The sequence below is a fragment of the Salvelinus fontinalis genome, chromosome 36, assembly GCF_029448725.1.
Source record: "Salvelinus fontinalis isolate EN_2023a chromosome 36, ASM2944872v1, whole genome shotgun sequence".
NCBI lineage: Eukaryota > Metazoa > Chordata > Actinopteri > Salmoniformes > Salmonidae > Salvelinus > Salvelinus fontinalis.
In genome coordinates this window covers 12,525,061-12,547,077 of record NC_074700.1, presented here as the reverse complement: position 1 = coordinate 12,547,077, position 22,017 = coordinate 12,525,061, and the positions used below count along the sequence as shown (strand labels likewise).

Genomic DNA, 22,017 nt, shown 5'->3' with positions numbered 1-22,017 from the left:
TAGCATATCAGCAGATGAGATACATACTCGAGGTGTAGTCTTAATAAATACTTAAGTGATGTAAAACACATTAGCAGTGACAAAAAGCTTGGATTGCCCATGCTTTTTACCCTTGATTCAGTTACATTCTGGGAACTAAGTTTCCGAAAAACTGATTGAAACAAATGACATTGTGGGAGATGGGAGGCAGACAATATTTTTTAAAAGAAAGCTCAAAGTTTTTAGCATAAATGGTCTTAAATGTTTAAGGCTGAAGCTTGCTCTCTAAATCAGGGGCATTATTGTCCCCCCCAGTTTTATCATTGCACTGTGATACAAAACCAGTGTGCTTTAGGACCATTTGGACGCCACAGAGTGATCTGGTAGGCTGTTTTACGATTTCAGCTAGCTGGATTTAGGACGTCTGGACACCACAGAGTGTGCGGACAGTCGGTGTGAAGGCAAAGCTTCTGAAAGGATGGCATATAAGACCAGCGCGGGAGAGATAAACAGAGGCAGCTGCTGTCTGTGTTGCGCGTTTTCTCAGAGTTGTAAAAGCAAGCAGAGCAGAATCTGGCTACTCTTTAGTTGACTGATCTAGCTAGCTGTTTGACAGGAAAACAAAATGTATTCCCAGTGCTGAGCTAGTAGTGTAACTGACATATTACTTTCGCTAATGTTTCATCCCCTCTCAACTGAAGTGAATTAAATACTAGCAGCTCGTTAGCTAGCTAGTAGTTACCACAGCCAGTTAAGCTCTAGCTAGCCTCTAGCTATCTGTCAGGAAGTAATATCTAACAGCTGTTGTGTGTATTTAAATGTTGTATATCCTTCGTTTTGTCCCATTTCAACAGAAGTAAATTCGATGATGTAGCATTATTCAGAGCTAGCCAAAAGTTGGCTAACGTTAGCCAGCTTGCTCACTAACTTGAGCTATTATTTTTGTCTCACTCACCCTAGACCTGAATCAAATGATGAAACCAGCGGTCAAACTATTGAAAACCGATATTCTACATTTTTGTCAGCGCAATGTGAGTTTTTATTAATCAGTATCGCAATGTAACATTATGAACTGTCAGTTTCCCTAGCTAATTCCCTACTTTTTACACTGACACGGTATAGCCAGCTCTACACTGCGTCACTGTCATGGTACACAATCAGTACACAATACTATGCTCATCATATCTTAGCAGGATCAGATGGTGACAGGTACCCCTGCAGGGTCAGACAGCCAGGGAAGACCAGTCTATGGAGCTGAGGTGAATTCTGCAGTATATTATAACAATCAGTGAATGGATACAAAGTCCCATCTTGAGTTGATGGGTAGACTACAGTCTGAGATCTGGGAATAATGGTCATTTCCATTATTGAACCATTGATTCTCTTCTTGGATAATATAATGTATAAAAGTACACCAAGGTAATTATTTGTCAAGCTTTATCTAAACAGGGTCAGATGGTGACAGGGGTCTCATCAGGGCCAGACAGCCAGGGAAAACCAGTCTGACAGCGCAGAGGTGAACTTTTGCAGATACAACACATTATTATCTCTGTGCAGTAAACACGGGACCAGCAAGCTTCAAAGATTAAAACAATTTATGGCAGTCTGAAAAACCTCTAAAGTTCATTTCCAAACTGTATCAAGTGTTGATATAGACTTTTCCCGATGACACAAAACATGTATAACAATAATGTGAGAAGGACCTGGGAGACGGTATTGTTGATGATGAATGGATACAGATGTGTTTGAAGACCCAGTCATGTTCATATCATCTCAGACGTAAATTACTGCAGTGCAAGACCATCCATAGAGCATACTATTATGCCAGTGGAACTGACTATCATGCACTCAGAAATGTTATTCTTCTGCTGGAGGTTTAAAACACAAAAGGGGACATGTTTGAACATGCTATGGTCTTGTGAAGGCTGGCTGAATTCTGAAAAAGACTATGCTCTTTTATCTCAGCATGCCTACAGATTCTCCCTTATCCCTGTTTTGTTTGCTTAGAAATGTTGATACTGGAGAATGTTATCAGAAAAAACTGTGTAAGCTAGCATTTCAAATCAAATCAAATCTAATTGTATTGGTCACATACACATGGTTAGCAGATGTTATTGTGAGTGTAGCGAAATGCTTGTGCTTCTAGTGCCGACAGTGCAGCAATATCCAACAATTAATCTAACAATTCAACAACAACTACCTAATACACACAAATCTAAGGGATGGAATAAGAATATGTACATATAAATATATGGATGAGCAATGATCGAGCGGCACAGACGAGATGCAATAGATGGTATAAAATCCAATATCTACATATGGATGAGTAATGCAAGATATGTAAACATCATTATTAAAGTGGAATGAATAAAGTGACTAGTGATCCATTTGTTAGAGTAACCAATGATTGCGAGTCTGTATGTAGGCAGCAGCCTCTCTGTGTTAGTCATGGCTGTTTAATACCTCTTGACGCTAGGGGTCAGATTTGTTTTATTTTTTAAAATAACGTTCCCAAGGTAAACGGACTATTTCTCAGGTTCAGATCGTAGAATATGCATATAATTTACAGATTAGGATAGAAAACACTCCACAGTTTCCAAAACTGTCAAAATATTGTCTGTGAGTATAACAAAACTGATTCTGCAGGCGAAAACCTGAGAAAATCTAACCCGGAAGTGATTATTTTATTTTTTTAATCTGTGTTTCCTGGCTCGTCTTTCTTCCATTTAAAGGGGTATCAACCAGATTCATTTTCCAATGGCTTCCTCAGGCTGTGACCAGGCTTTAGACATAGTTTCAGGCTTTAATTTTGAAAAATGAGCGAGATTTTTCAAAAGTAGTCAGATTAGTTCCTGCGCACGAGAGGGTAGCCCTCCATTTTCTTTTTCTCTCTTATTGAGTAGGTTACGGTCCGGTTTAAATATTATCGATTATGTTTGTTAAAAACAACCTGAGGATTGATTCTAAAAAACATTTGACATGTTTCTACGACCATTACTGATACTTTTTGGAATTTTCGTCGAACGGAACGAGGCTTTGGTTTTCTGAATATAACGTGCAACCCAAATGCCGTTTTTTTTGTTATAAAAGTAATATTTATCGAACAAAAAGAACATTTGTTGTGTAACTGGGAGTCTCGTGAGTGCAAACATCCGAAGATTATTGTCACGTTCCTGACCTGTTTTCTCTTGTTTTGTATGTCTTTATTGGTCAGGGCGTGAGTGTTGGGTGGGCAGTCTATGTTTTGTATTTCTATGTTGGGTTTTGTGTTCGGCCTGGTATGATTCTCAATTAGAGACAGGTGTGTATCGTTTGTCTCTGATTGAGAGTCATACTAAGGCAGCCAGGGTTTCACTGGTGTTTTGTGGGTGTTTGTTTCCTGTGTTAGCGTTTGGGCCACACAGGACTGTTGCAGGTTAGTCACGTTTGTTGTTTTGTTTATTTGTAGTGTTTGTTGGTTTGCCATTAAAATCATGAATACCTCCTACTCCGCATCTTGGTCCGATCCATGCTCCTCCTCGTCTGAGGAGGAGAACGACATTGACAGCCGTTACAATTATCAAAGGTAAGCGATTCATTTTATTGCTTTTCTGACTTTCGTGACAAAGCTAACCAAGCTAATATAAGGCTAACTGTTCTAGCATTGATTGATACACTCACAAAAGCTTAGATTGCTTTCGTTGCAAAGCATATTTTAAATCTGACACGATAGGTGGATTAACAACAAGCTAAACTGTGTTTTGGTATATTTCACTTGTGATTGCATGATTATACATATTTTTAGTAATATTTTTGAATCTGATACGTTTGGGAATTTTCTTCTGCCTTTCAGGACCGGAACGAGGTTGTAGTTTTCTGAACATAACGCGCAACCCAAATGGCGTTTTTTTGTTATAAAAGTAATATTTATTGAACAAAAATAACATTTATTGTGTAACTGGGAGTCTCGCGAGTGCAAACATCTGAAGATTATCAAAGATAAGGGATACATTTTATTGCTTTTCTGACTTTCGTGACCATGCTAATTTGGGGCTAGCTGTTCTAGCATTGATTGATACACTCACAAAAGCTTGGATTTCTTTCTCTGTAAAGCATATTTTCAAAATCTGACACGATAGGTGGATTAACAACAAGCTACGCTGTGTTTTGGTATATTTCACTTGTGATTGCATAATTATAAATATTTTTTGTAATATTCTGCGCCCTGCAATTCAGCGGTTGTTTAGGAAAATGATCCCGTAAAAGGGATCCGTAGCGCAGAGAAGTTAACAGTCTGATGGCCTTGAGATAGAAGCTATTTTTTAGTCTCTCGGTCCCAGCTTTGATGCACCTGTACTGACCTCGCCTCGGGTGGTTGTTGTCCTTAATAATCATTTTGGCCTTCCTGTGACATTGGGTGCTGTAGGTGTCTTGGAGGGCAGGTAGTTTGCCCCCGGTGATGTGTTGTGCAGACCGCACCACCCTCTGGGGAGCCCTGTGTTTGTGGGCGGTGCAGTTGCCGTACCAGGCAGTGATACAGCCTGACAGGATGCTCTCAATTGTGCATCTGTAAAAGTTTATGAGGGTTTTAGGTGACAAGCAACATTTCTTCAGCCTCTTGTTACGCCTTCTTCGCCACACTGTCTGTGTGGGTGGACCATTTCAGTTTGTCCGTGATGTGTATGCCGAAGAACTTAAAACTTTCCACTTCTCCACTGTTGTCCCATCGGCTGGTTCCTGAAGTCCACGATCATCTCCTTTGTTTTGTTGATGTTGAGTGAGAGGTTGTGCCTTCACCTCCTCCCTATAGGCTGTCTCGTCGTTGTTGCTGATCAAGCCTACTACTGTTGTGTCGTTTGCAAACTTGATGATCGAGTTGGAGGCGTGCATGGCCACACAGTCATGGGTGAACAGGGAGTACGGGTGGGGGCTTAGCATGTATCCTTGTGAGGCCCCAGTGTTGAGGATCAAAACAGTGATCAAAACAATCTTGAAGCGTGGATTCCGATTGGTCAGACCAGCTTTGAATGGTCCTTGTCACGGGTACATCCTGTTTGTGTTTCTGCCTATAGGAGGGGAGAAGCTAAATGGAGTCGTGGTCAGATTTCCCGAACGGAGGGCGGAGGAGGGCCTTGTATTCATCACGGAATTTAGAGTAGCAGTGATCCAGTGTTTTGCCAGCCCGGGTACTACAATCAATATGCTGAACAGAATTTAGGTAGCCTTGTCCTCAAATTTTGGATATATAATATGTATATATATATATATATATATATATATATATATATATATATATATATATATATATATATATATATATATATATATATCTTGGGAGATAATACAACAGCATTTGATTGTGAGGAATTCTAGGTCAGGTGAATAGAAGGACTTGAGTTGCTGTATGGTGTTACAATTACACCATGAGCCGTTAATCATTAAACATACACCCACGCCCTCCTTCTTCCCGGAGAGATGTTTATTCCTGTCGACGCGATGCACAAAGAATCCCGGTGGCTGTATCGACTCTGACAGCATGTCCTTAGAGAGCCATGTTTCCGTGAAACAGAGTGTATTACAATCTCTGCTGTCTCTCTGGGAAGCAAACCTAGCTCTAATTTCGTCTACCTTGTAATCTAGAGACTGGACATTAGCGAGTAAAATACTCAGAAGCGGTGTGCACGCCTCCGAAGTTTGACCAGAAGGCCGCTCTTCTGCAGCGACATTGTTTTGGGTCACCCTCTGGAATCAGTTTGAATGCCTTGGGTGTTTCGAACAAAGGATCCGCTTCGGGAAAGTCGTATTCCTGGTCATTGTGCTGGTAAGTTGACATCCCTCTGATATCTAATAGTTCTTCCTGGCTGTATGTAATAACACTTAAGATTTTCTAGGCTAACAATGTAAGAAATAATACAGAAAAAATGAAATACTGCATAGTTTCCTAAGGACTAGAAGCGAGGTGTCCCTTTCTGTCGGTGGCATCTTGCTATCTAAATAGGTATCTCCCACGACGTGGCTAAGAAATGAATTGCCATTAATTGGAAGGTTGTTTATCTTCCCACAATGGATAAAATAAATGTCAAGTTATGAATCACTAGATTTGATTTATTACAAGATTGAGGGTATACTGTGCAACTTACATAGGGTCTGGAATGGATGCCTTATATGGATACTGAACGACAAAAGGAGTCTGTTGTGAAAACATACCCACGTCATGGGAGATACCCGTTTAGGCAATTCCTACCCGCTGGGCTGGTCAGACCTATACCTGACGTGCTGTTGGTTGTCACTTTGGCTTTGGCCTAACACACCGGAAACCAATGTTTCCCTAAGATCCTAAAGCTGAAGTAGGGTGTGTTGGGTTGGGGCGCTTCAGGGCTGTGGGCCTCTAGGGGCAGGACGGTACGAACCCAGCTATATCGTGTTCAAGTTAAAAGAGCTCTACAGTACTACTAGGCCTATGAGATGAATTATATGGAGGATGTACTGTTTCCAGTGGTGAAAGAAGGCGGTACGGTCTGTTACTGCGTCCTGGCAAAATAAATAGTGGGGGTACGCTCAACCGGTAAAACGTGAGCCTATCACAATTAAAACATGCCTAAAAAAGTATAGGATCTTACAGTTATTAAATATTGCTGCATGTCAGCTGCATGAACAATTTTCGAAATCACTTGAAACCGGTTGATATGCACTCCCAAATTGCATTGTGGTTTGAGGAGAACACTTACATTTGGTCAAGGCGGAGATGAGTGGCCGGTGGCGGTGAGTGGCCGAGACCGAACGGCCAGTGGAAAACAGTGGATGAATCAATTCAGGTTACAAGTGTAGGCCTAATGACAAATCACAGAATGTCATTCAATACACGCAGGTGTTTTGTAACAGATCTCTTTCCATTCATCAAAATGGGATGAACAGTGATTGCACTGTTGGGGTTTTGATGCGGAAGTTATTTTGTGAGTGGAAGAATACGTGCGGGTAGCCCACAGGAGCGCCTTTGTTAAGTGATAGTTTGACAATCAGATAAAAACATCATGACTGGTTGTGTTTATGCAACATTAAAAGGCATAGGCGGTGACCATAAGCCCAGGGGAAGCTTTCCCTAAAGTAAATTGAATTGCCAAAATGATGTAGCCTAATTAGCTGACTCCTGTCTATACAGAAATAAATACAATCATTCAAAATAGGATATTACACAAGAGGGAATGATTTGGCCACAGAGGATCATTATCTTATTTTTTTTTTTTTAAAGCTGTGGGTTATTTTAAAATCACATAGCCTACAGTCGGAAGGGCCCGCAATTTGGGCAGCGCACGCTGCAAATACCAAATAGATGATTATTGAGTTGCAAGAGTCAGTGAAAGCAGAGAGACCCAGCTAGGCGTGTAGCAATATTTAAAAATACAATCACGGAAAAACTGTTTGGAAAGCAAACGGCTATTGCTGTAAAGAGATGACAATGAAAAGACTCCATTGTGTATTCTAGTTATCAAACTTCTTAACTTAATTGAGCAAACAGTAGCCTATCGTATTGGTACCGACGGAGAACATCGGCTAGTGAGTGTGCATATTCACTGTCTTTATCATTGAGTCAAGGCCAGTTTTGTTGGTTATGGACAATAATTTCCTCCTCCAGGTTAGATGGACGTCAAAATTGTGTTTGTGTCTCTTTTCGTAGGCCAATTATATGAATCAGAAAACCTATTTGTTTGATCTGTTTGTCAGTGTCAGCAGAGTAGGCTACCCTGCCATTTTTGTCGTATTAAAAATAAATTGTGCGTGAACTTGGGTGTCCCGTACCGGTAAGACAATAAATCTACTTTCACCCCTGACTGTTTCTGTATGTACTGTTGAAGTCGGAAGTTTACATACACATAGGTTGGAGTCAATAAAACTTGTTTTTCAACCACTCCACAAATGTCTTGTTAACAAACTATAGTTTTGGCAAGTCAGTTAGGGCATCTACTTTGTGCATGACACAAGCAATTTTTCCAACAACTGTTTACAGACAGATTATTTCACTTATAATTCACTGTATCACAATTCCAGTGGGTCAAAAGTGTGCATACACTAAGTTGACTGTGCCTTTAAACAGCTTGGAAAATTCCAGAAAATTATGTCAGGGCTTTAGAAGCTTCTGATAGGCTAATTGACATAATTTGAGTCAATTGGAGGTGTACCTGTAGATGTATTCAAAAGCCTACCTTCAAACTCAGTGCCTCTTTGCTTGACATCATGGGAAAATCAAAAGAAATCAGCAAAGACCTCATCCTTGGGAGCAATTTCCAAACGCCTGAAGGTACCACGTTCATCTGTACAAACAATAGTACGCAAGTATAAACACCGTGGGACCACACAGCTGTCATACCGCTCAGGAAGGAGACGCGTTATGTCTCCTAGAGAGGAACGTACTTTGGTGCGAAAAGTGCAAGTCAATCCCAGAACAACAGCAAAGGACCTTGTGAAGATGCTGGAGGAAACAGGTACAAAAGTATCTATATCCACAGTAAAATGAGTCCTATATTGACATAACCTGAAAGGGCGCTCAAAGAGGAAGAAGCTACTGCTCCAAAACCGCCATAAAAAAAGCCAGACTATGGTTTGCAACTGCACATGGGGACAAAGATCTTACTTTTTGGAGAAATGTCCTCTGGTCTGATGAAACAAAAATAAAACTGTTTGGCCATAATGACCATTGTTATGTTTGGAGGAAAAAGGAGGATGCTTGCAAGCTGAAGAACACCAACCCAACCGTGAAGCACGGGGGTGGCAGTATCAGGTTGTGGGGGTGCTTTGCTGCAGGAGGGGCTGGTGCACTTCACAAAATAGATGGCATCATGAGGTAGGAAATTTGTGTGGATATATTGAAGCAACATCTCAAGACATTAGTCAGGAAGTTAAAGCTTGGTCGCAAATGAGTCTTCCAAATGGACAGTGAACCCAAGCATACTTCCAAAGTTGTGGCAAAATGGCTTAAGGACAACAAAGTCAAGGTATTGGCTTGGCCATCCCAAAGCCCTGACGTCAATCCTACAGAACATTTGTGGTCAGAACTGAAAAAGTGTGTGCGAGCAAGGAGGCCTACAAACCTGACTCAGTTACACCAGCTCAGTCAGGAGGAATGGGCCAAAATTCACTAGACTAGTGGGGGTCGGACGTGGAGGTGGCTCGGGCTGGTTGGGTGGTCTGGCTAAGATTTGACATAGAGGATGTCTTAACCTGTTGGGGATGGGGGCGCTGTTTAGACTATTTATGCTAATGTGGCTAATTTTTTAAACGGCTTCCCACAAAATCCTTGATCGTACAATATGCATATTATTATTATTATTGGATAGAAAACAGTCTATAGTTTCTATAGGAGTTGAAATTTTGTCTCTAAGTGGAACAGAGCCCATTCTACAGCAATTTCCCTGACATGGAGTCAGATTTGAGAAATGTTGGCCACTTTTCTGAAGTCAGTTAAAAGGGCACTGTCGTTGCTATGACTATACGGACACTTCTTACGTCTTCCCCTGGATGCCTTTACGTGATGACGATTCCAACGGGGTCGATTGCTCGTTCACAGGCCCTACAAATGAAAAAAACCTTTAGCTAATAAGTCTTTTCTTGCTGCGTAACGCGCGTGGAAGACACCGACCCTCTCCTGTTCCAAGCGTTAGTTTAGCCTGTTATATTTCTCCGGTCATCTTTTCACTCGTTATAGGAGTTACAAACATCATGAAGTAGTTAATTTAAAGCGTTTTATAGCAATTTATATCCGTTTAGTGCGATTTTGGGACATTTATTTTTGCAACGATGTGAAAAGTTGGGCACGCTTTTCAGTTCATCCCGAACGCAGTTGACATTTCCACATGGCAAGAGGACAGCTTTCCACCAAAAGACGATTTCTCCCAAGAAAGGATCCTTTGCCCAAGATACTGATGGAAGAACAGCTCAAGGTAGGACATTTTTATTATGATAAATCGTGTTTCTGTCGAAACATTTTAGTGGCTTAGGACGCCATGTTTTTTGACGTAGCTTCGCTTGGCGCAAATTGTATTGAAAAGTAAGGATAAATTAAAAAATGTAATAACGCAATTGTATTAAGAATTAAATTGTCTATCAATCCCTGTCCACCCTATATTTTTTAGTCACGTTTATGAGTATTTATGTATAAGAGTAGATCACTGTCTAAGTGGCGCAAGGACAAATTCTGACCAGCTGAGTTACATTTCACATTGTCTAACCATGATTTTGGTGGCTAAATATAAACATTTTCGATCAAACTGTATATGCATGTTGTAATGTGATGTTACAGGAGTGTCATCGGAAGAATTCTGAGAAGGTTAGTGAAAAAATTAATATCTTTTGGCGATGTTGACTTTTATCGCTCACTTTGGCTAGAATCAATGCTGGGCTGCTAATTGCTATGTGCTAAGCTAATATAACGATTTATTGTGTTTTCGCTGTAAGACACTTAGAAAATCTGAAATATTGTCTGTATTCACAGGATCTGTGTCTTTCGATTCGTGTATGCTGTGTATTTTTACGAAATGTTTGATGATTAGTAGTTAGGTAAACACGTTGCTCATTGTAATTATTCTAGTCCATTTGTGATGGTGGGTGCAATTGTAAACTATGAAGTCTACCTGAAATATGCACTTTTTTCTAACAAAACCTATCCCATACCATAAATATGTTATCAGACTGTCATCTAATGAGTTTTTTTGTTGGTTAGGGGCTATAAATATCTTAGTTTAGCCGAATTGGTGATGGCTACTGGTGTTGGTGGACAAATAAAAGATGGTGGATTATGCTAATGTGTTTTTAGGTAATAGATGTACATCTTTACATATTGTGTCTTCCCTGTAAAACATTTTAAAAATCGGAAATGTTGACTGGATTCACAAGATCTGTGTCTTTCATTAGCTGTATTGGACTTTAATGTGTGAAAGTTAAATATTTTAAAAATATATTTTTTTTGAATTTCGCGGCACTGGTTTTTCAGTGGGGGGGGGGGGGGTGTGCCGCTAGCGCCACGCTGATCCTAGACAGGTTAATAAAGAAAATCAAAAGGTATCTTTGTACTTCATTTGTAAAAGTTGTTCAATTGTCAGGCTATTGGTTAATTATGCAACACAATATTGATTATTGAATTATCATAAATCTAGTTCAGTCTTATTAATCACTAGCCCTGAGCTGTTAATAACTTCTTGCAACTATAGGGGGTGCTATTTCGCATTAGCATAATTAACTCTACAGATTAAACTGCCTAGTACTCAATTCTTGCTCGTACAATATGCATATTATTGTTATTATTGGATAGAAAACACTCTCTAGTTTCTATAGCCGTTTTAATTATGTCTCTGAGTGGAACAGAACTCATTCTACAGCACTTTTCCTCCCAGTGTGTGAGATTTAGACATCTTGGCCTCTGGTTCCAGATCAGTTTTTAAAGTCTCTGTTAATCCTATGAGATACAAACACTGCCCACGCCTTCCACTAGATGTCAGTAAGTGATGACAATTTGAATGGAGTCTATTGCTCAATCACAGGCTCTATAAATGACCAAAGACCGGAAGTAGGATTCCTTTGGAGTCTGCGCTCAACGCAAGAAGGATATCTGACTGGCCTTTTTCCATGTCTTGGTTTAGCCAGTAATATAGCGTCGGTCATGTTTTTACTCGTTATAGGTGTTAGAAACATCATAATGTAGTTAATTTAAACCGTTTTATAGCAATTTATATCCGTTTAGTGCGATTTTGAGGCATTGCTTTGTAGTAGACTTTGAAGCTCCGGGCACGTTTCGGGGTCCCGGTCGCACGTTAGTGAGCATTTCGACGGACAAGTGGACATCTTTCGACCAAAAGAAGATTAGACCCAAGAAAGGATTCATTGCCCAAGAATCTGATGGAAGATCGCCTCATAGTAAGAAATATTTAAGATGATAAATCGTTGTTCTGTAGAAAAATGTCAAACGCACGTTCTGCCATTTTGTTAGATGTAGCTTTGCTTGGCGCAACCTGTATTGAAAAGTAAGGATAATTAAAAAAATGTAATTCCGCGATTGTATTAAGAATTAAATTGTCTATCAATCGCTGTCCACCCTATATTTTTTAGTCAAGTTTATGAGTATTTATGTATAAGACTAGATCACTGTCTAATATGGTGCACGACATTTTCTGACCAGCTGTGCTACTTTTGTCATTGTCTAACCATGATTTTGGTGGCTACATATGCACATTTTCGAACAAACTGTATATGTATGTTGTAATATGATGTTACAGGAGTGTCATCTGAAGAATTCTGAGAAGGTTAGTGAAAAAATTAATATATTTTGGCGATGATACGATATCGCTCTCTTTGGCTAGAATCAGTGCTCGGGTAACGTTTGCGTATGTGGTATGCTAATATAACGATTTATTGTGTTTTCGCTGTAAGACACTTCGAAAATCTGAAATATTGTCTGTATTCACAGGATCTGTGTCTTTCGATTAGTGTATGCTGTGTATTTTTACGAATGTTTGATGATTAGTAATTAGGTAATACACGTTGCTCTATGTATTTATTCTAGTCCATTTGTGACGGTGGGTGCAATTGTAAACTATGATATCTACCTGAAATATGCACATTTTTCTAACAAAACCTATCCTATACCATACATATGTTATCAGACTGTCATCTGATGAGGTTTTTTCTTGGTTAGTGGCTATCAATATCTTAGTTTAGCCGAATTGGTGATAGCTACTGGTGTTGAGAGAAAATGGTGGACAAAGAAAAATTGTGATTTTTGCTAACGTGTTTAGCTAATAGATTTACATATTGTGTCTTCCCTGTAAAACATTTTAAAAATCTGAAATGGTGGCTTTATTCACAAGATCTGTATCTTTCATTAGGTGTCTTGGACTTGTGATTTAATGATATTTAGATGCTACTATTTAATTGTGACGCTATGCTAGCGATGCTAATCAGTGTGGGGGGGGTGGGGGGTGCTCCCGGATCCGGGGTAGAGGCTCGTTAGAGGTTAATGTTGTCAATTGCTGTGCCCCAACCAGCCATGATTGATTGAAACCTATATAGTTCACAATCACAATTCTTGGGATTGCTCACGATCCACTGAGAGCTGCCATGTGAGGCGAGTGAGCTCCTCTCACCGACACCAAGGCAAAAATCCTGCAGCCTCACAACACAAATGAATGGTAATTGCACTCCCCTTAAAGTTGTCTTTCACCTCTGTGAGAAAAGTTCAAGAGGCAAATCAATATGACTGGTTTGAAGTGGCACATTAGGATTTTGGATTCCCAAGTGGAGTGTTGATTATGATTATTATATATATTTTTTTGGTATGTTTGTGTGTAAGCGGGTATGACGGCCACATGTAGCCATACAGGTAAATATCCCTATCTTTTGCAATTTAAAGTGCCAAAAATGTAGTGTCCAATCAAGTGATGACCCAACATGTTTTCAATTTCAAATATCAAAAAGACACACATTTAGTGAATCATTACATATATGATTTATTCGTTTAGTGCATGCTCGTAGATGTATATTTGCAACGGTATCTTCATCTAACAAACTGTTTTTCTATGTTCTACTTTTTTTTCCGGCTTTCTTCTAGAGGGTGTTAAAGGGTGTGCTGCTAATTGGCACGTCCTATTATCCTGAATTGGAGGGGTGTGTTGGGTCATAGCACCTCTGTCCAGCAGAGGTGAAATGGATTCCCCCAGGTAACATGTTATGCTAGAATATACTATGTACAATGCATATATTTAAAACTAATCATGTTACATGATCATACTTATGCTTAATCATGTTTCTGCTTAAAATGTTTTTATGTACAGTATCTCTGTAGACTCTCTTCCGCAGATATTTGGAACTGGCCATTCCCTTTATATTATACGCACTAACCTTAGGCCTTCAGTTAAACCTCCGAGTTGTGCCTGTTCTGCTATATAGACCAGTGGAGGCTGGTGGGAGGAGCTACAGGAGGACGGGCTCGTTGTAATGGCTGGAATGGAACGCATCAAATATATGGAAACCACATGTTTGACTCTGTTCCATTTGTTCCATTCCGGGCCTGTCCTCCTATAACTCCTCCCACCAGGCGCCACTGATGTAGACCTCAGTTAAACACGTATCTATGTTTGAGTCATTAGAACAGTTAAACTTTCATTCATTTACAGACTTTGAAGTACTCTTTTATGCACTATGGTTTTGACTTCCCTTACTTGTCTGTGGCTGATACTCAGCCACAGACATAAAACATCAGTACATGTGTCAGAGAAAGAGCAGCGCTTGACTCGAGCAGGATCTCACCGGAGCTGAATACCAGCACTTTTTTTCTACTGCTTGAACCTCTTGTAGAATATTATCTCAAAAGTATTGTGGAGCTCCTGCACCTATTGTGGAGCTCCTGCACCTAAATATAAACACTACCTGCACCCAAAAATGAGTACTGGCATCTATTTCAGTCCAAGTCAAGCACCGAGCAAGAGAAAAGGTGAAGAGAGATAGATTGTCCACTTACCGCCCTGCGATGAGTCACCTGTGGGTAGACCAAAAGAGAGAAGAGAGAGAGAAAATATATTTTAGTTCACAGCTCGAATCAAGACTTCAGTGGAACAACCCCGTTCATCCCTAACCTGACACTAATACACAAGACGGATGACATACTGAAAGAGGGAGAGAGAGAGAGGTGAAGACAGCAATTAAGAAGAGCAATCGTCACACTTGTATCCACAGAACAACACATGATATAAACCTGCTAGCTGTTGACATGTGTCTGTTGACATGTGTCTGTGGAAAGAGCTCGGGGCAGTTTCAGTGTCATAGTCTTCCTTGTAAAGAACAGACAAGTCGACATCTTTCAACTTCTCATTTTCAAATGCACCTTTAAACTTTTTCCGTGGATCCGGAAAGACGCACTCGCTCATTTTAAATAGAGTCGTGAAGGCGTTTTTAGATGTCAATCCATACTGAGAAAAAGCTGTTTTGCATTTATTTCCACTATTGTTTCTCCCATTGCTTGTGAATTGTGTCCGGCTATCACACTCCGAATCTGGCCACTATTCCCAATCACTATGTCCTCATCTGTCAATGACATTCAATAAAACGTTGACAACCCTGAAATAGCGGACGCCATAAACAAATCATATTGGAGCCTGCCCAAGCGAGAGCGAGAGAATTAGAGAGAGAAAGAGAGAGAGTAGGGAGTGACTGCATTAAGTTTATTCCAGGTTCTGTGAGAGCTCATCTGGGGTTTGGTGGACGGAACAAGAGCAGACTGGCAGATCTAGTCCAGTGAGCGATGGAAATAAGAAGAGATAGTGAGAGAGCGAGAGATGGAGGAATCACTATTCAACCATGCAGACAGCTCGATATCAATATCTGTGGGGCTGCGATGCTGGTACCACTGTCTCCTCTCGGCTCTCAGCTCAATACATGGCAACCCAGACCAGACGTACACTCCCTGGACTCGCTCTATATCTAATAAACAGACACAAATTGTTAGAATAAAACATGGAAACTTTCAATATCAAGATCAAATCAAAAGTGTATTGTTACTGTAGCATACACAGATCTGCAGATGTCATCACAGGTGCAGTGAAATGCTTGTATTTTTAGCGCCAACAGTGCAGTAATACCTAGCAATAAAAAACAATACAAAAAAATACAAACATACTATTTTTTTTACACATAGGATGAGCCATGACTAGAATACAGTACATACATATAAAGTGGGTGAAACAGTATGTAAACATTATTAAAGTGACCAGTGTTCAATGACTAAAGCAGGGTTTCCCAAACTCGGTCCTGGGGCCTCCCCTGGATGCACCGTTTGTTGTTTGCCTTGGCACTACAGAGCTGATTCAAATAGCCAACTCATCATCAAACGGATCATTTTATTCAGCTGTTAGCGCTAGGGCAAAGACTAAGTTTGGATGAGTACATGGTGGTAGGCGGCTAGGACAGTGATTAAAGTTCAGGGCGGGTTACTGAGTGGAGGCGGAATAGTGGTGTCTATTTTAACAGTCTGATGGCCTGGACATGGAAGCTGTTTCTCAATCTCTCTTCATCAGAAATATTGATCTGCTGCCGTAGTCAAATTCACAATTATGGGACGGGAGCAGCTCTTTGCCAATTGGCAGGTGTTAAGTGGTTGGTAGGTTTGTGTGTGAGTGTGTGTGTGCCTGTGTATGTTTGTGTGTGTGTGCAGAAGGGTATATAACATACTCCAGGTCCACTGTGTCCATGAAGAAAGAGCAGCCATATTGTCTAGCTGGCTGGTTTGCCCTTAATCTAAGGGTTTTCGGTCTCTCTCCAAACCTCACACACACACACACACACACACACACACACACACACACACACACACACACACACACACACACACACACACACACACACACACACACACACACACACATACACACACATACACACACACATACACACACACACACAAAGCAGGCCAGAACAGATCGAAAACCAAGCTCTTGGCCCTACTGTGTTTTTACTTGTCCTTGGTATAGGGTCCAGGGCCCATGAAGAGCCTTGAGTGTGTTCAACGGACATGACTCCGGAAAGAATGTGACCCATCAATAGCCTTGGTCTCTGAGGTCTTGTTCAGGGATATTGACACTGAAGGCTGCTCATCCGCATGTTATTCAGTATGTCATGGTAATAGAAAAGAACGAACAAAATGTTCTGTCACACAGAACAGACACGTACCGAACACACGAAAGCAAACACACTCAGGGAGAGGAGGAGATATGGATTGAGAGAGTAGAGAGCGTAGAGAGAGCGAGAGAGAAAGTCAAAGACCGTTATAGAGAAAGAAGAAAATGCACAAAGAAAGGAAGAACAAACGAACTAACTAACAAAAATAAAGAAAACAGGCCGAAAGAAATAGAGCTAGAGAAAATCAAATACGCTCACACTGCTATCCCCTGTTCAAAGTCCCAGGCTATACCAGACAAAACAAACACATAAAGACATACACACACAGCAAGGCGCCCACGCAATATCACCACACGACAGCCGCTGCAATCTTTATAGGCCTACAGTGGGATATAGTGTGGGGCTAACTGTGCACTTTATTGGCCGTGTATCACACAAGGAGGTCTGCTGGGAGCAGGGCAAAGCTCGTAATGTCTCCGGTGACCCCTGCGGCACGGTAAATAACCACTGCTAGCTACTTTATATGCTAGAGGCTAACACTGGGGAGAGAGGTTCATACTGGGGAGAGAGAGTCTAGTGATCACTTGCATACAAATACAAACAGTAAATAACCAGAATTAGCGACTTTAGTGGCTAGAGGCTAACACTAGGGAGAGAGAGTCTGGTGGAAGCTAAGACTAGTGAACAGTATCCCTTACCAAAATATTTTTTTTGCTGCAAACTTCCCGCAAGTTTGTGGCAAATTTGCTGCAAACTAAGTAGTGTGCCACAAAATGTAACCAGAAGTTTGCACTAGTGGTGAATATGCGGCAAACCTTTGGCAACAATAGTATTTATTGCCACTAGTGGCAAACAGTTCGCCAGAAGTCGTTTTTGGTGAACACAAGACAGTAACCTTTGACGAGCAGTCAGGGGGAGAAGAAATATCAGTTGCAAATGGAACCAAACAATCTCGCTACCTACCAATGTTGTCCGGTGAGTCTCTAACTTATTATTTAACCTGTCTAGGATCAGCGTGGCGCTAGCGGCACCCCCCCCCCCCCCCACTGAAAAACCAGTGCCGCGAAATTCAAAAAAAATATTTTTTTTAAATATTTAACTTTCACACATTAAAGTCCAATACAGCTAATGAAAGAAACAGATCTTGTGAATCCAGTCAACATGTCCGATTTTTAAAATGTTTTACAGGGAAGACACAATATGTAAAGATGTACATCTATTACCTAAAAACACATTAGCATAATCCACCATCTTTTATTTGTCCACCAACACCAGTAGCCATCACCAATTCGGCTAAACTAAGATATTTATAGCCCCTAACCAACAAAAAAACTCATTAGATGACAGTCTGATAACATATTTATGGTATGGGATAGGTTTTGTTAGAAAAAAGTGCATATTTCAGGTAGATGGCATAGGTTACAATTGCACCCACCATCACAAATGGAATAGAAAAACTACTTAGAGCAACGTGTTTACCTACTTACTAATCATCAAACATTTCGTAAAAATACACAGCATACACGAATCGAAAGACACAGATACTGTGAATACAGACAATATTTCAGATTTTCTAAGTGTCTTACAGCGAAAACACAATAAATCGTTATATTAGCATAGCACATAGCACATAGCAGCCCAGCATTGATTCTAGCCAAAGTGAGCGATGATGTCAACGTCGCCAAAAGATATTAATTTTTTCACTAACCTTCTCAGAATTCTTCCGATGACACTCCTGTAACATCATATTACACAATACATATAGAGTTTGATCGAAAACGTTTATATTTAGCCACCAAAATCATGGTTAGACAATGTGAAATGTAACTCAGCTGGTCAGAAAAAGTCCTTGCGCCACTTAGACAGTGATCTACTCTTATACATAAATACTCATAAACGTGACTAAAAAATATAGGGTGGACAGGGATTGATAGACAATTTAATTCTTAATACAATTGCGGAATTACATTTTTTAATTTATCCTTACTTTTCAATACAGTTTGCGCCAAGCGAAGCTACGTCAAAAAACATGGCGTCCTAAGCCACTAAAATGTTTCGACAGAAACACGATTTATCATAATAAAAATGTCCTACCTTGAGCTGTTCTTCCATCAGTATCTTGGGCAAAGGATCCTTTCTTGGAAGTAATCGTCTTTTGGTGGAAAGCTGTCCTCTTGCCATGTGGAAATGCCAACAGCGTTCGGGATGAACTGAAAAGCGTGCCCAACTATTCACATCGTTGCAAAAATAAATGTCCCAAAATCGCACTAAACGGATATAAATTGCTATAAAACGCTTTAAATTAACTACCTTATGATGTTTTTAACTCCTATAACGAGTGAAAAGATGACCGGAGAAATATAACAGGCTAAACTAACGCTTGGAACAGGAGAGGGTCGGTGTCCTCCACGCGCGTGACGCACCAAGAAAAGACTTGCTAGCTACAGGGTTTTTTGATTTATAGGGCCTGTGAACGCGCAATCGACCCCATTGGAATCGTCATCACGTAAAGGCATCCAGGGGAAGACGTAAGAAGTGTCCGTACAGTCATAGCAATAAGAGTGCCCTTTTAACTGACTTCAGAACAGTGGCCAACATTTCTGAAATCTGAATCCATGTCAGGGAAATTGCTGTAGAATGGGCTCTGTTCCACTTAGAGACAAAATTTCAACTCCTATAGAAACTATAGACTGTTTTCTATCCAATAATAATAATAATATGCATATTGTACGATCAAGGATTTTGTGGGAAGCCGTTTCAAAAATTACCCAATTAGCATAAATAGTCTAAACAGCGCCCCCATCCCCAACAGGTTAAACATATTATTTAAACATTAAAATGTGTTAGCTAATTGATACCTGGTTAACAATGTCATGTTTTATTGGACAGAGTGAAAGACATTTTTTTGCTATATCAGTTTCAACCTGTCAGCGCCACTGAATGGCTAGCTAGTGGCTAGTGCTTAGCTAGCTAGCTTGCTAACATTTACTATCATATTCTTTCACACTTAATTTGGTAGCTAGCTAACTAACTAATGACTTGCCAAATATTTTTTAAACATATTTTTAGGTGAAGACGTTGCGGTCTTTTAATGTCAATATTCCAGCGTCACTGTTCAGTAGCATGTTAGCTAGCACAATAGCTAAGGTGGCGTTAGCAACAATATGAGGTGACTTGACGTCAAAGCAAAACTTCACTTCTGCACATTGGCTGCATTGGAAGAGGATGCATCAACACCCTGGGAAGATGTTTGCGGTGACACTTACTGATAACACTTTTTTTCTGAGTGATAAATGAGTGTATCGTCTTCAAGCTTGATCAGGTAAGCAAATGCAATGTATTATTCTCATAAATGTAGCCAATTCATTCTTTGTCACAATTAGATCTTTCATTGCTTTAAACTATTCGATAGCTCATGTAGTTATATCTCTTTCTTTTTGTTGTTGTTGAAACAATCAGTTACCAGGCAAAAAGAAAGAGTGATGCCCTCAATCAAACTGAGGACAGAGAAATATGTGTGCACAAGGTCAAACTTTATTGAGATGCAAGTTAACCATAAATCATTTTATGTTGTTTTTCTTTCACCCAAGCCTTAAACACCAGAGTTAAAAAGAATAGACAACTAGAAGACAACTTGCTCATGATGATGACGTCCTCAGTCTATATTGAAGATCATAATTCGTTGATTAGTTTTAATCAGTTGTGTTGAGGCTTGACTGGAAAACATATACTGTCTACAGTGGCTCTCTAGGTACAGTTGGCCACACATTTAAAGGTATATTTAGTAGGCCTTAGTCCCAGTTTATGCTAGCTACATTGTTTGATTATATAGCACCCCCCCCCCCCCCCCCCCCCAGCCTCAATTCGATGGGGCATAGACTCTACAAGGTGTCGAAAGTGTTCCACAGGGATGCTGGCCCATGTTGACTCCAATGCTTCCCACAGTTGTGTGAAGTTGGCTGGATGTCCTGGAACATACACACGGCAAACTATTGAGCGTGGAAAACCCAGCGGCGTTGCAGTTCTTGACACAAACCGGTGCGCCTGGCACCTACTTCCATACCCCGTTCAAAGGCATTTAAATATTTGTCTTACCCATTCACCCTCTGAATGGCACACGTACACAATCCATGTCTCAATTCTCACAAGGCTTAACATGAATTATTTAACTTGTCTCCTCCCCTTCATCTACACTGATTGAAGTGGATTTAACAAGTGACATCAGCAAACCTGCTAATGTTTCATTAGCTGATGAGTTGACATTTTAAGATGGCAATATGAAAAAAATATTTCACTAATTGTTTTCAGGATCTTGATGTTGTTTTTGTTTTATGTTTCCGGATTGTTTCATTGCACACATTGTTTCAATAAGCTTTTGACATAGGACTTCCACATGGCCCGCTATCTCCAAAGTTTCCTCAAAAAGGCAATAGTTCTGAAGTTGATTTCATTTTTGTTGTTTTAATTATTTAAAATATTGTTAATTCTCTTTTAAACTTCTATTGGTTGAAAAAGTATTGCTTGGCTCATGTAAATTCAGGTTAACATCCCTATAGTGTTCACATCAGTGGCGGCTGGTGGGAGAAGATATAGGAGGAACGTATCAAACACAAACATATGGAATCCGCGTTTGACTCCGTTCCATATATTCCATGCCAGCCATTACAATGACCCTGTCCTCCTGTAACTCCTCCTACCAGCCTTTGCTGGGTCACATTTTTTTCACATAAATGTTGTAGCTACAGAAAAACAAATAATTTATCTGGAAAATATTCCGTCTTCACTCTTATCTTCATTAGCATACTGAGGATTTCAAGGTTAATATTGTGACACAATGTTTTCATTGTGAGATAGATGGCCTTAGTATTCTTTGTTTTCTTTATTATTTTAGTTAGGTCAGGGTGTGACATGGGGAATGTTTGTGGGTTTTGTCTAGTTTAGGGTGTGTGTATTGTTTAGGGGGTTTTGTAGTAGGGATGGGGTAGTGTTCAGTGTAGGTGTTTAGGAAAGTCTATGGTTGCCTGATTTGGTTCTCAATCAGAGAAAGCTGTTTATTGTTGTCTCTGATTGGGAGCCATATTTAAGGCAGCCATAGGCTTTAGGTGTTTGTGGGTAATTGTCTATGTTGAACGTTTGTAGCTTGTGTATGCACTTACGTTTGTAGCTTCACGGTCGTTTGTTATTTTGTTAGTTTGTGTATAGTGTTCGTTTCGTGTTTTTTCCCTCTTCTAAATAAAATAAGATGTATTTCTCACACGCTGCGCCTTGGTCCTCTCTCTCACCCATAGACGATCGTGACAGAATTATCCACCAGAATCGGACCAAGCGGCGTGAAAAACAACAACGGGAGCAGCACATAAAGGATTCATGGACATGGGAGGAGATATTGGATGGAAAGGGACC

At 40.3% G+C, this 22,017-nt stretch overlaps 1 protein-coding gene across 8 annotated transcripts in view; it reads right to left on the bottom strand.

Moving 5' to 3' along the window:
- LOC129835211 (neurexin-2-like) overlaps positions 1 to 22,017 on the bottom strand; it is a 616,507-nt gene that overhangs the window by 267,592 nt on the left and 326,898 nt on the right. For all 8 annotated transcript variants that reach the window (XM_055900712.1, XM_055900716.1, XM_055900714.1 and 5 more), the window contains one exon: positions 14,462 to 14,479. In XM_055900712.1, the coding sequence (XP_055756687.1) occupies positions 14,462 to 14,479 (18 nt within the window). The remainder of the gene's footprint in view (positions 1 to 14,461; positions 14,480 to 22,017) is intronic.